Here is a 12,935-nt window from a genome sequence, read left to right as displayed (position 1 = left end):
CCGCCCCTGAGCTGGGGTGTGTATTATGATGTTCTGCAGCAGCTGGGGTGTGTATTATGATGTTCGGCAGCAGCTGAGGGGTGTATTATGATGTTCTGCAGCAGCTGGGGTGTGTATTATGATGTTCTGCAGCAGCTGGGGTGTGTATTATGATGTTCGGCAGCAGCTGAGATATGTATTATGATGTTCTGCAGCAGCTGGGGTGTGTATTATGATGTTCTGCAGCAGCTGGGGTGTGTATTATGATGTTCTGCAGCAGCTGGGGTGTGTATTATGATGGTCTGCCGCAGCTGAGGTGTATATTCCTATGTTCTACAGCAGCTGGGATGGTATTATGAGGTTCTGCAGCAGCTAAAGTATGTATTGTGATAATTTGTAGCAGCGTGAATAAGACCTAAGGTTAGAGAAACGTTGTAGTCGAAATGCACGTTTTGTAAAACCGGAGCAAAACGATGTCGTGTTGTGAAAATTGCAGCAAAAAACGCATTTTGACTGCAATGTGTGAAGCCAGCCTAAGAGAAAGAACCCAAAACCTGTTGCTTTAAATTGTTTAGTTCCTCATTTGTTCTCCTGTCAGTCAGCCCTCTGTTACTGTTCCTGTGAAACACCACATGATATTGCAGATCTTTACTGGATACAAATGCCGGATTATCAGACTTTCTGTATTACTGGATGGCAGATAAAAGGAATTTAATGTTAATAAGGATGGTAATTGTAATATATTTAATCTCAAGAATTCCAGGGACTGTTTTTTTTTTTACTATTTATTATCATTTCTATCAGCGAAGCTTCACAGCTTTTTCCTGTCCTTACAATGAAAAACAACGTAAAGTATAAAAATAGAAACAAAATGGCGTCACATCGCCGGGATCTCGTCAGTTTTTTAACCATGGATGTTCCAGACATTTCTCAGCTGATGCTCGTTTTTCTGGATAATACTCCAGCATGGGTAAGAGGAAACTGGCAAATACCAGCGCCTCGTTCATCTGCCACTGGTGGCGGTCCACCAGATGGTCGTACAGGCCGCAGGGGTATAAATACGGAATCCGTAGGAGGTCACCTGTAGTGGAGCAAATAGGAAACTGCTTGGAATACATCTCAATATGTTTGTCACAATAGATACAGTAAAGGGATTCATCAAAACTGCTGCAAACCAAAAATGAAGCAGATGCCCATAGCAACCAATCAGATTCCAGCTCTTATTTCTCAGAGGCCCTTTGGACAATCAAAGCAATGACCTAATTGGTTACCAGTGGCATGTCTGTCAATAGCAGCTGTCAAGATATGCAATGAGCTCCCCCTAGTGGTGGCGGCCTCAATCCAGAACTATATCATTTATTAGAGCTTCCCAATGCAGATATATTGGAAAATTATTTAGCATCAAATTTTGGTCCTAAAACCAGAATGGTGGACATTCACTTTTTGCTACGGGAATCTGATTTCTCTGTGTTCATCTGTTGGTTGTTATGGCAAATTCCACTTTTCCCTTGGACTACTTTTGGGACGTCTCCGCTGCCGGGTCATATGGAATGGAGTTGCCTCCAGGAGACAACCCCTTTACTTATGTCTTTTTCTGGGACTACTCGGCCATTACAGAATTCATAGGGGTTGCCATCCAACTTTCCCGGTATAAAACGAAGACATGCATCGAAGGCAGAATTACCATTCAGGAGTCTGGGAAAGCGGACGCATCATCTATTCACGTACCTTGCTTGTTGAAAAATGTTGTCGAGTTTTTCCCCGAAAAGGCGACTTTGGGTGGTATGCGGCCGAGCAGCTCAATAATGCAAGCGATATGATCTGGAATATCAATAAATAATTATTCCCACTGTCACGTCAAACATTGCTAAACGAAAGCTATCTCTGCGGACAACCCCCTGATAAATGTTATGTTGGGGCATATGGAGGTAATAGAGAGGCATCCCCTGTTTGTGGCCCCCTCTACTGGCCAGACAGAGAACTGCCGTGGATGAGCGTATTTGAGGCTGTGTATTGGACCGGTGTTTCCGACATGTCAGGATTTCCTTAGTATTGCACAGGTGATGTAAGATTGTCCAGGCATTTCTATAGGTGTTATGTCTATAGGACAAGACTAAATTGGGATCTTTTGGGGGGTACTTGAGGTTGAAAACATTGCATAAAAACTAAAGTACTGGTTCCCTCAGGAAGCCCTCAGCGGGGAACTAATGGGGACCAGTTCTTAAGAGTGAGAACCCCAATTGGGATCTCAGAATGAATATGTTATCACTCCATGTATCTTACGTATAGGGTCTTCTAGGCATAAGGGGGTTGTACAGAATTAGAAAACATGGCTGCTTTCTTTCAAAAACAGCGCCACACCTGTCCGCAGGTTGTGTGTGGTATTGCAGTTTAGCCGGATTCACTTTAATAGAGTTGAGCTGCAATACCAGACACATCCCATGGAAAGGTGTGGCGCTGTTTTTGAAGAAAAAGCAGCCATGTTTTTAAAATCCTGTACAACTTTTTCATAGTTCACCTCCAGTTGCGATCTCCTGTACAACGCTTGTAAAGTATCGTGTACGGTTCCTATTAGAATAGGATCTGTGCACTAAAATATCTGGGTGTCGTGCGGCTGCTTTGGAAGTGGTACCACCCTGCGTGCAGTGCCGTCTCTCTACAGCCAAAGTCAGATCGGGCGCGAGATCGCAACTGGAGACAGAAACCTCTGGATTCATTATTGTTCTAGACCCGTAATTTGCAGAGAGTTCGCTCGTGATTCTGACCCTGGCCATTACTATCTCCATATATTCTAATAGGCAGCGCACATCTATTGCTTTTGTGTAAATCCTGAGAAAACCATCAGCAAGCAGGTTCCTACCATCATCTCTTGAGAAATGTTCTCCAGCTTGTGGCGTGAACAGGTAATAGGAAGTAGCCATTTCGAATGCCTAGAGTAAATATATCATAGACTTAAACCCTTTAATAGTTAATGACATCTCCTTCCATGTGGCTCCACTCATACCAAACATGTACACAGGGGCCCTATAGTTAAGGGGGCCCATTGCAAATAACAGCGCCTCCTACTGTCAGATTGAATGTAAGAGGCTGCTATAATTTCCACGGCTCAAAATCACCATTAAGTTCCATCAGAAAGTATTTTAACCCTTTAATAGCCACCTAACTTGGCAACTAAAGGCCCTTTTACAGCGGGCAATTATCGGGCAGATAAACGTTCATGGAACGCTCGTTGCCGATAATTGCCAAACAGGGGAACGAGCAAACGCTCAATCATCTGCTGGTCGTATCGTCTTAAAAAAGTGAAATATTATCGGTGTCGGCAGCACATCTTGGTGTATAAACAGGGAGACGCGCTGCCGACATGATAATAATGGATGGGGACGAGCGATCGGAGTAACGGGCGCATATATAGCTCCGTGTGACAGGAGCAAACGAGCACCTATCAACGATGTCTCGTTGATCGGCGCTCGCTGCACCGGCCGTATATCAGCAAGTGTAAAAGGCCCTTTACTGCCTACAGTTGTATCATTGAGTTCAATGTCTATATCGTATGCAATACGCTGCTGAACTCCCCCTAGTGGTGACTGCAGGCAGCCAGATTTTCATTATTTATCTCTGTCTTTGCAGAGGAGTCCTGTATAAGAAAAGTGGTGTTTAAAGATGGACATTCACTTTAAGGGCAGAGCTGTAGGTCACATTTCTGACAGTCGGGTGGGTCTAAACCGCTGTCTGTTTTCAAGGGCAACCAGAAGAATTTTGTAAGTGGCGATGTATATAAATTGAAAACATGACGGGACATAACTCAAAATCCGTAAAGAATTTTCAGCTGCTCAATTACATAGAAAACGATTTCATTATAAAGAAGAGAAGAATAAAGCGTTAATACCATACATGCGGTACTCCATATATCGGCGGGGGTACTGTACCCCGCGCCCAGCAGGACCTCCAGTGCTCTGTATTGCTGTGTCTGGATCTCTTCAGAGAAAGGTTTATACTGCGAAATAGAAACACAGGTTAAATCTGCACCACACATGAAATAGAGATGAATTCATATGATGTTTTTAATTTGATATTTTATTGCTTCAGTATATATATATCATTTGCAAATAGTCTTCATTAAAAATCTCCTACTGTTTTGTGTATACAGCCCCTATACAGACCTATGTGTTGCCATGGTTACAGACTACAAACACACCCCATGTAGTCTCATCCTGAAGGCATTTGTTACTATTCTTTTTTTGTGGGACGAGTTCTAGTTTTTATGGCACCATTTACTGTACCATATAATGTACTGGAAAACTGTAAAAAAAAATATTTGTGGGGTAGAATGGAAAAAAAACCAGTGATTCTTCCATTGTTTTTTGGATTTAGTTAAAAATGACAACGTAACTTTATTTTGCGGGTCAACAAGATTACGTCGATACCAAATTTTTATATAGTTTTTTTATCTTTTACTACTTTTACAAGGAAAAAACGAATTGTTAAAAATTTAAATTTGTTTTGTGTCGCCATATTCTGAGAGCCATAACTTTTTTTTTTTTTTTTGCGTTCACTGAGCGGTATAAGGACTTATTTTTTGCGGGGCGAGCTGTAGGTTTTTTCTTTTGGGTACATATGGCTTTTTGATCTTTTTTTATTCCATTTTTTTACCAAAAAACAGCGATTCTTGTTTGTTTTTTTTGTTTTTTTGTTTTTATTGCATTTACCGTGCGGGTGAAATTATTTTATATTGTTATAGTTTTGACAGTGGTAATACTAGTTAAGTTAATTTTTTTTTTTTATATTGCATTTTGAGGAAAAATGGAGAAACTTTAGATAGATATCTTAGATCTCCTCCGATTATAGAGCACTACTTCTGCGCTACTTTGAGACGTCCATCCCTGGAAATCACAGACACAAGTTGATATTGAAGTGGATATTGTCCATGACGCTTTGTTCTGCAGGTTGTGTCCGAGATTTCCTCTAATGTTAATCTCTTAGCAGTACCAGAGGGGGGTTTACATGCTGTATAGAGGGTCATATCCCCTTCATTATGGAAATCTATGGTTGCCCTGAGCTCATGGAGTCCATTAATGTATCTACAACATGTCAGAAGATTTGGCCATAAGTTCCCCTTTGAAGACCATCTCCACCCATCAGACATTTCTCAATGAATTGTAACCCTAACAGGGAAAGACTTACTGTCCAACATGCACTGCCCAAATCTGCAATTTTCACCCCAAGCATGTCCGCATTTCCAGTTTCAAATAGATGAGTTAAGAAGTTGGCATCCACCCCTAGAAAGATAGTGATGGTCTGAAAACAGCGCAGTCAACCTGACCCTGTGAAAGACTTCCCGTAAAGAGGTTGACCTGTATTATCCGTAGACCTGGTCATACCATTGACTGTACCTCCATGGGTCCTGTTGTTGTTCCAGACTTCTGCCTCTGCCATGTACTGCTGGAAGTTGTCCGTCTTAACACACACAAGTATATTTTCTGGCTTAATATCGGTGTGGATGATACGGCATTTCTTGTGAAGAAAGTTCAAACCTTGAAGCACCTGAAAACACCGGAGATTCAGTATTTCGAAAATTCTAATAAGAACTAGACGAACATCAGAATTTACTGTAGGGCCGTGATCTCCAACCTGTTACTATCCAGCTGCTGCAGAACAACTACTCTCAGCATGTCCTGACAGAGACAACCCCTTTCAGAAAAAAGTCCCGTTCAGTTGATGGTTGCATTTCCGGCACCCCCGACAAACAACCGTGTGTAGTATTAATGTGGCGTTACATGACTGGCTCTTCCAGGGCGACTCTCCGTTCTGGCTCCATGACGTCTTCATGAGACAACCCCTTTAACCATATCCACTGCTCACCCTTGGGCATAGGCCATATAGAGAATCCAGATGTACAGATCGTTAATACCACCCCAACTGAGACCAACCTGGGTAAGGTCAATGCCCACAGTATGTTGATGCCACGTGGTCTGAGGTGATGAACCACTCGAGTAGTGGGGCTTCAAAAGCTGTAAATTAAGTAAGAAGTAATCGCCTCCACTGGCGTCATTTGGGATCTATTGCTGAGCCCCTTCAATCTGAGATGAAAGTGGGGCACACCTCAGCTGTTGAGGACCCTTATGGGGTGCCCCGTCCCAACCACTTGGTCCCTCCTGGAGAATACGGTCACAGTAGTAAATAAAGTATTAGTTTCTAAAGTATTATGAGAATTTACCAGGCCCCCCCCCCCCCCACATTTTTTTTTTTTTAAGTGTCAGCCCCCAGGAGCTAGAAACCAATTATATTTGCTTGTTTTCCGCTGTAACATATTATACATGATGGTATTAATTCCATTAGATCTTAATGGATCATTAACCCCTGAAGGTCCTCCTTCTATGCTGCTGTCGTGTATTAGATAGAAATACAAACGAACAGAATATCCAAATTGTGATAGGAGAAGCCAAGTCATGTAAGGACAATCACCACCACCATCCCCCTCCTCCCCCAGAGAGCTTTGTCACTGCTCGCTACAAGTCCCTAATTGCACACTGTAACGCAAGCTAAGTTTGTCTACATCTGGGCATGCAGAACTTGCTTTTCCTCCATTTCTGTGTGTGGGGAGACCAATGACAACCCCAAAGTGCACCCTGGGCAGTTGTCACTTCATAGCGCCAGGTAATGTTGCAGAGGGAATAACTTTGAAACAGATTTCAGCACCTCCACACTGAAAGCATGGTCGAAGTCAACTATGGGTGCGATGTGGCATCACATCAGCATATTCTGCTGCTTTTTTCCCATATGGCACCATACACTATTGCAATGTACGAGACAGTAGGGGTTGACTGGGAGTAAACTGGGACTGCAGACATTAAAGGTTATGGGCAACTTACCCACTACAGCCACGATAATCTTGAATTGGGTAAATAAAATGCATTTAAGAAGCGCTTATCACTTGCATGCCTGGCACTTGAATGATTTCTCTAATTGACTAAGGGTTGTGGGCCACCCAATGGGAATTTGAGCACCACCCTCGCTAATGCCGAAAGGTCAGGTTGCCCCAGCGGGACAGACCGATGCCTGTAAACATACCTGCTGTAGGATCCTCTTTACACAGGTCAGTGGGAGACCCTTTGGTCCATAGTTTTTCATCAGATGTAGGAGAGAAGGTCCGAGCAGCTCAAACACCAGACAGACATGTAGAGCGGAGTTATGGATTTATCAACCTCAAAAGTGTCATAAAGAAACCGAGAGAGACTCCTGATGCCACGACTGAGATGACTCCTCTTTCCTTGGACTATTTTTAAGATATGTAACCAATATATATATATATATATATATATATATATATATATATATACATACAGTATGTGTGTTTTACTTATTGGGTGGCAAGGGGCGGTGCATGACACAAGCTGCTTCAGCTTGCCCGAATGCCAGGCAGAGGGTCGAACGTTGGGGTCGTGCCTACCAGATTTTGTAGGAATGCAAGATTGGGTAACTACAGAGAGCAGGGGGATCACATACATTTTTTTGTTTTGCTGGGGATAACCCTTTCGTTTTGGGTGGAGTTACCTTTTAACCATTTCCTTGGCCTGTTTAAATGAGGTGCTATGAGGTTGATATGATCTATTCTACACCATTGTATATTGGCTGAACAGACTACAATAGCCATCTTGGTATACAGTTGGGAGTGTTAATTGACAAAATATCTATTATCTGTTACATATCTGTTTGCCACAGCTGCAATTTGTTACTTTGTATCTGCTAGAATTAGAAGGATATGAAGTCCATTTTCTCCAATCAGTTTAAAGTCATGTAGAAAGTGTATGATGTTCTCTCCTTGGGATTCTTTTTTTTGTGCTCCATTTACCTAAGGGTGTGACAAAATAGGAGAACGTTCGCATTAATGCTGGCTTGCAGTTAGCTCTCAGGGTTCACGTCCAAATATTTCCCAGTATCTCCCTGTTTTTCAGCGTATCCACATAGTTTGTCTTGGGTGCTGTTTTTACAAAATTATAGGATCTCAGCAAAGTTAGTAGGGGTGTGGTTGTCAGCACAGTGCTGACAGATTCCAAGTGAAGGCCAAAATAATTCTGAATGCAGCTCTATGTGTGACTAGTGGACCTGATAAAATGCAAGAATAATATAAGATTAGTAAAACCAAGTGTTTGCAAAGTTACTAAACTAAACTTTTTGTGCGCAATGAGTCAGGTTTGTCTTAAAGTGAATGTCCACCATTGAGCATCATTACGTTTGTTTTGATATTTTCTTAATATGTCTTTATAAAGCCGTAGCTCCGTTATTCTGCTACAGAGCTCCAAATTCCCTGCATAGGCACATATTTAAACAATAATATTCTGGTTGCCTACAGCCACCAATAGAGGGAGCTCAGGAGCTTACACAGTATGCAGTAAGCTCACAAGCTCCTCCTAGTGGTGGCTGCAGGCAAGCAGAATACTATCATTTAACTCTGTGTCCATATAGCGAATTTGGAGCTCTGTATCAGGAATAGAAAAGGTCTGGCTGCTGTAAAGATATATAATGAATGTAATCAGCACAGAAAATTGGACTTAAAAATGATATGATGATGAAAGGTGGAGAGAGTTTGCAGGGGACGCTGGACTCCTCTCCATGACACATTTTAATGCCTAATCCTCTATTTGGAAGAAATCTACTCTTGCTTAACTGGAATGTCCATAACACCCTTATGAATGTCCAGCAACCCTCTATTGTGATCTAGTCCTCCAATGGACATAACCAACTTTCTCTATCCTCCATCTATAAGCATGGTCATTATATAAGTTATTACGCAATTCAGCAGTGCAATTTCATCTATTGCAGCCTCATTAAACTTCTTCCCACTCTTCGATATTTTGACTGCAACATATTTCTTCTTCCTGTAATGACAAGACCAGGACAATCATCAGTAGGAAACCTTTTCCGTATTTCTTTCCTTACAATTTACCTATAAAGTGAAGATCGGGGTTATAGTGTCAGATTAGGTTTGGTGGGGCCAGTGAGCAAAATGGGTCAAATAATTCTAATGTAATGATATTAAAGGGGTTGTCAGGTTTAGATAATTTTCAAATACCCTATTAAAGAATCATTAGGTCACCCATTCAGAAACCTCATCCATTAGCCAGATCGGAAAGCAGCTACAAAGAGCGTCTCTCACTCTGGAGGACCCGGTATGTCCATGTGTAATACAAACCGTGCATTTATTTAAATGAGATCTGTGTAATACTTAATTTCCCCTGTGGCGGCGCTGCAAGAAAAATGTAACACTTACTGCTAGATTCCCCCACAGATTACAGCTGATTGTTGGAGGTCCCAGTAGCAGAAACTCTGTGATCAGCTTATCGTCCGAGGACCCTTCTAACAGTACAGTAAACAGGGAGATGTGCTGCCAACATGATGGAAATGCATGGGGTCGAGCGATCGTGGTAACGATCGCTCATCCCCATACTTAACCAAACAAAGCTCCTTGTGAAAGGAGCAAATGAGCGACGATCACTGAGGTGTCTCGTTGATCAGCTCTTGTCTTTACGGCCCATATTGGCCAGCGTAAAAGGACCCTTACTGTGAATCGCGGCAGAGCCAAACGGTTGAGAAGTAGCCCCAGCCGACTTTGTGCATGATTTGGTATCTTCTGTTCAGCGTCTCCCCTGTTTGTACTGGATGGTATCCTCCTGGAAGAATTAATGAGAAGTATTAGGTTTCTACAGACAAACTTACATAGTTACATAGTTTGTACGGTTGAAATAAGACACATGTCCATCAAGTTCAACCAAGGGATTTGAAAGGGGAAGTAAAAAATTTCTACACATAGCAGTTAATATTTTTTTCTTCTAGGAAATGATCTTTGCCTTTTTTGCAGCATCTCCTGTCCCTGCTGTGACGTCTCCTGCTGTGACTATTCCATAGATTCACAGTTCTCACAGTAAAGAAGGCTTGTCGTCTCTGCAGGTTGAACCTTTTTTTCTCCAGACGGAGGGAGCGCCCCCTTGTTTTTTGAGCGGGTTTTACATGGAACAGGATTTTACCATATTTTTTATATGTGCCATTAATATATTTATATAAGTTAATCATGTCCCCCCTTAGTCGTCTCTTTTCAAGGCTAAATAGGTTTAATTCTTTTAATCTTTCCTCATAACTTAGATTCTCCATGCCCCTAATTAGCTTTGTTGCTCTTCTTTGTATTTTTTTCATCCTTTCTATGAACTGGAGCCCAGAACTGAACTGCATATTCTAGATGAGGCCTCACTAATGCTTTGTAAAGTGTTAATATTACATCCCTGTCCCGCGAGTCCATGCCTCTTTTGATACACGACAATATCTTGCTGGCCTTTGAAGCAGCTGATTGACATTGTGCTGTTATTTAGTTTATGATTTACAAGTACACCCAGATCCTTCTCAACAAGTGACTCCCCCAGTGTAGCTCCCACTAGGACATATGATGCATACAGGTTGTTGGTACCCAGATGCATAACTTTATATTTATATACATTAAACTTCATTAGCCAAGTGGACGCCCAAACACTTAGTGTGTTCAAATCAGCTTGCAATTCACGAACATCTTCTATAGACTGAACTATATTACATAGCTTGGTGTCATCTGTAAAAATAGAAATAGTGCTATTAATCCCATCCTCTATATCATTAATAAATAAGTTGAATAATAGTGGTCCCAGCACTGAACCCTGGGGTCACCACTTATAACTGGGGACCATTCAGAGTAGGAATCATTGACCAGAACTCTCTGGATACGGTCCTTGAGCCAATTCTCAATCCAATTACAAACTATACTTTCTAAACCTATAGTCCTTAATTTACCCAACTTGTCTGATTTACTTTTTAAAAAGGAGGTTCCAGTCAAAGCTGACATTAAATGAGTTCGATAATGAGGATTGTGGAGAAGGGGAAGATGGATAAAGAGTGACAACTAAACCTTTCTAGCAAACTTAGTGCTTTCACAGAATTTAGGGCTCCACTTCAATGTATCATGGTCCTGATTTTATTAGTTTCTCCTAATACTGTCTATATGCAGGGATATTCATTGCATTAGTCAGTTGCTACTTCAGTCTACTTTAAAGCATTCTCAAGTCTGCTGGTTGGCATTGGAAACCGTCAACAAGCTTGTGGACAGACACACCCCTAAATGCATAGCTGAGCTCTTATAATGCAGAGGGACAGTACGTTTTTCCTACATAAAAATACTGTGTGGTGTAAAGACAACACTTCCCGAATGCAAATCACCAGAGCCAGCTCTGTGCAAACTCTATAAGCAGGGAATGTTGGGAGATTTCAGCTCTGAAACCTTAGGAATTGTGAATTCAGCTCTAGAGTATAATACAGGATGTAACTCAGGATCAGTACAGGATAAATTATTTGATATATGTACACAGTGACTCCACCAGCAGAATAGTGAGTGCAGCTCTGGAGTATAATACAGGATGTAACGCAGGATCAGTACAAGATAAGTAATGTAATGTATGTACACAGTGACTCCACCAGCAGAATAGTGAGTGCAACTCCGGATCAGTACAGGATAAGTAATGTATATACACCGATTCCACCAGCAGAATGGTGAGTTCAGCTCTGGAGTATAATACAGGCTGATACTCAGGATCAGTACAGGATAAGTAATGTAATGTATGTACACAGTGACTCCACCGGCAGAATAGTGAGTGAAGCTCTGGAGTATAATGCAGAATCTAACTCCGGAATAGTACAGGATAAATAATGAAGGGTTTGAGGCACTTTTGCCATTTTCTCTGCATAGTGTCTCTCCCAATCAGGTGCTCAAATGAAAAGGGCTGAGGAAAAGGATTTACACAGTGCCACATACAACCCAGAGAAAAAAAAAATCTGGTAGCCTCATGATGGGTTGAAATCGCCAATAAGCAAGTGATGGCGGATCATAGTGACAACCCCATTGAGCATTTGCTTTAGGGAGTAATTTTGTATCACTAGTCCGAATTTCCCAGAATCGACATTTATGGGTTTTTGCACTAATTTATATATATTAAACTTTTACACTCACCTGGACAATATTCTGCAGGATTCTCCTGGGCACCATCCTTATCAGACATATTAAAAGGTGCTTTCGTCCTTAAGCAGGAAGTTTGCCCTGAAATATAATCCCATGCAGCGTGTTACTGTATATATTATGTGATCATCTGAGATTTACCATCAGTGTCTGCAGCTGCCCTCCTGCTGTCCTCGCAGACCCTTTCACCCTTTTCTCAGGTCCTCGTCAACTCAGAAAACTGCCAAGACTTTTCAGGGGTCTGGCATTTCATTCTGGCATCAGATGTTACAGTGAGGATAACGCTAATGGAAGGGGCATTAATACCAAGCTGATCCATAATGCCTCTTCTGTTCGGATAAAAATCAAATTTTAAAGAGGACAAAAGTGTGCAAGAGAAGAGGGTGGGCAAGTGCCAGGGTTTCTAGAAACACACGGCAGTGCCCAGCCATGACTCCACCACGCCCCACCAACTTGAAATCTATCAATTTAAAGGTAACTAAACTTTTAAAAAGTTTTTAACATGTCATAGTGTCATGTCAGAAGTTTTGATCGGTAGGGGTCTGAGCACTAAGACCACCACCACTGATGGGTTTCCTCAGAAAGCCGAGAGGGCAGTGTTCGGGCTCATAGACTTTCTATTGAGCCCGCAAACCACTCGCTCGGCTTTTCAAGGAAAGCCGATCAGAAACAGTGTGACAGCGCTCAACTGAGCACTTCTTCCACGGTGGGGGTCTCCCTATGACATGTTAAAAGTTGACACTTCAAGGGGTTGTCTGGTTTAGAAAACTCATTTTCCAATATCTTATTAGGGAAGTTTAATAGAGTGCATTACCCCTTCAAGACTATCAATCTGGAGGAGCCAGCATGTCAGTACATTACACAGACAACCCATTGATTTTAACAACCACTATGTAATGCTTCATTTTCCCTGTGGGGGAGCTGTAGG

The 12,935-nt window shown here is 41.9% G+C and overlaps 1 protein-coding gene across 1 annotated transcript; it reads right to left on the bottom strand.

Moving 5' to 3' along the window:
• Positions 1 to 875: 875 nt before the first annotated feature.
• Positions 876 to 12,067, bottom strand: LOC142657385 (SRSF protein kinase 3-like). Its single transcript, XM_075832407.1, has 11 exons — positions 12,002 to 12,067; positions 9,539 to 9,647; positions 8,768 to 8,855; positions 7,741 to 7,828; positions 7,048 to 7,154; positions 5,370 to 5,520; positions 5,161 to 5,255; positions 3,866 to 3,973; positions 2,840 to 2,909; positions 1,708 to 1,800; positions 876 to 1,060 (listed from the first exon to the last, which is right to left on the bottom strand). The coding sequence occupies exons 1-11, from the start codon at positions 12,048 to 12,050 to the stop codon at positions 876 to 878; spliced, it is 1,143 nt and encodes a 380-aa protein (XP_075688522.1). The 5' UTR covers positions 12,051 to 12,067.
• Between the last annotated feature and the right edge of the window lie 868 nt (positions 12,068 to 12,935).

The sequence above is a fragment of the Rhinoderma darwinii genome, chromosome 7, assembly GCF_050947455.1.
Source record: "Rhinoderma darwinii isolate aRhiDar2 chromosome 7, aRhiDar2.hap1, whole genome shotgun sequence".
Classification (NCBI taxonomy): domain Eukaryota; kingdom Metazoa; phylum Chordata; class Amphibia; order Anura; family Rhinodermatidae; genus Rhinoderma; species Rhinoderma darwinii.
This window is presented reverse-complemented; position numbering and strand designations above follow the sequence as displayed.

Coding starts and splice junctions, on each gene's coding strand:
- LOC142657385 (XM_075832407.1), bottom strand. CDS start 12,050: ATGTCTGATAAGGATGGTGCCCAGGAGAATCCTGCAGAATATTGTCCA. Junction 5,521..7,047: donor TAAAGAGGATCCTACAGCAG/GTATGTTTACAG, acceptor CGGTGTTTTCAG/GTGCTTCAAGGTTTGAACTT. Junction 1,061..1,707: donor AACATTTTTCAACAAGCAAG/GTACGTGAATAG, acceptor GCTCCACTACAG/GTGACCTCCTACGGATTCCG.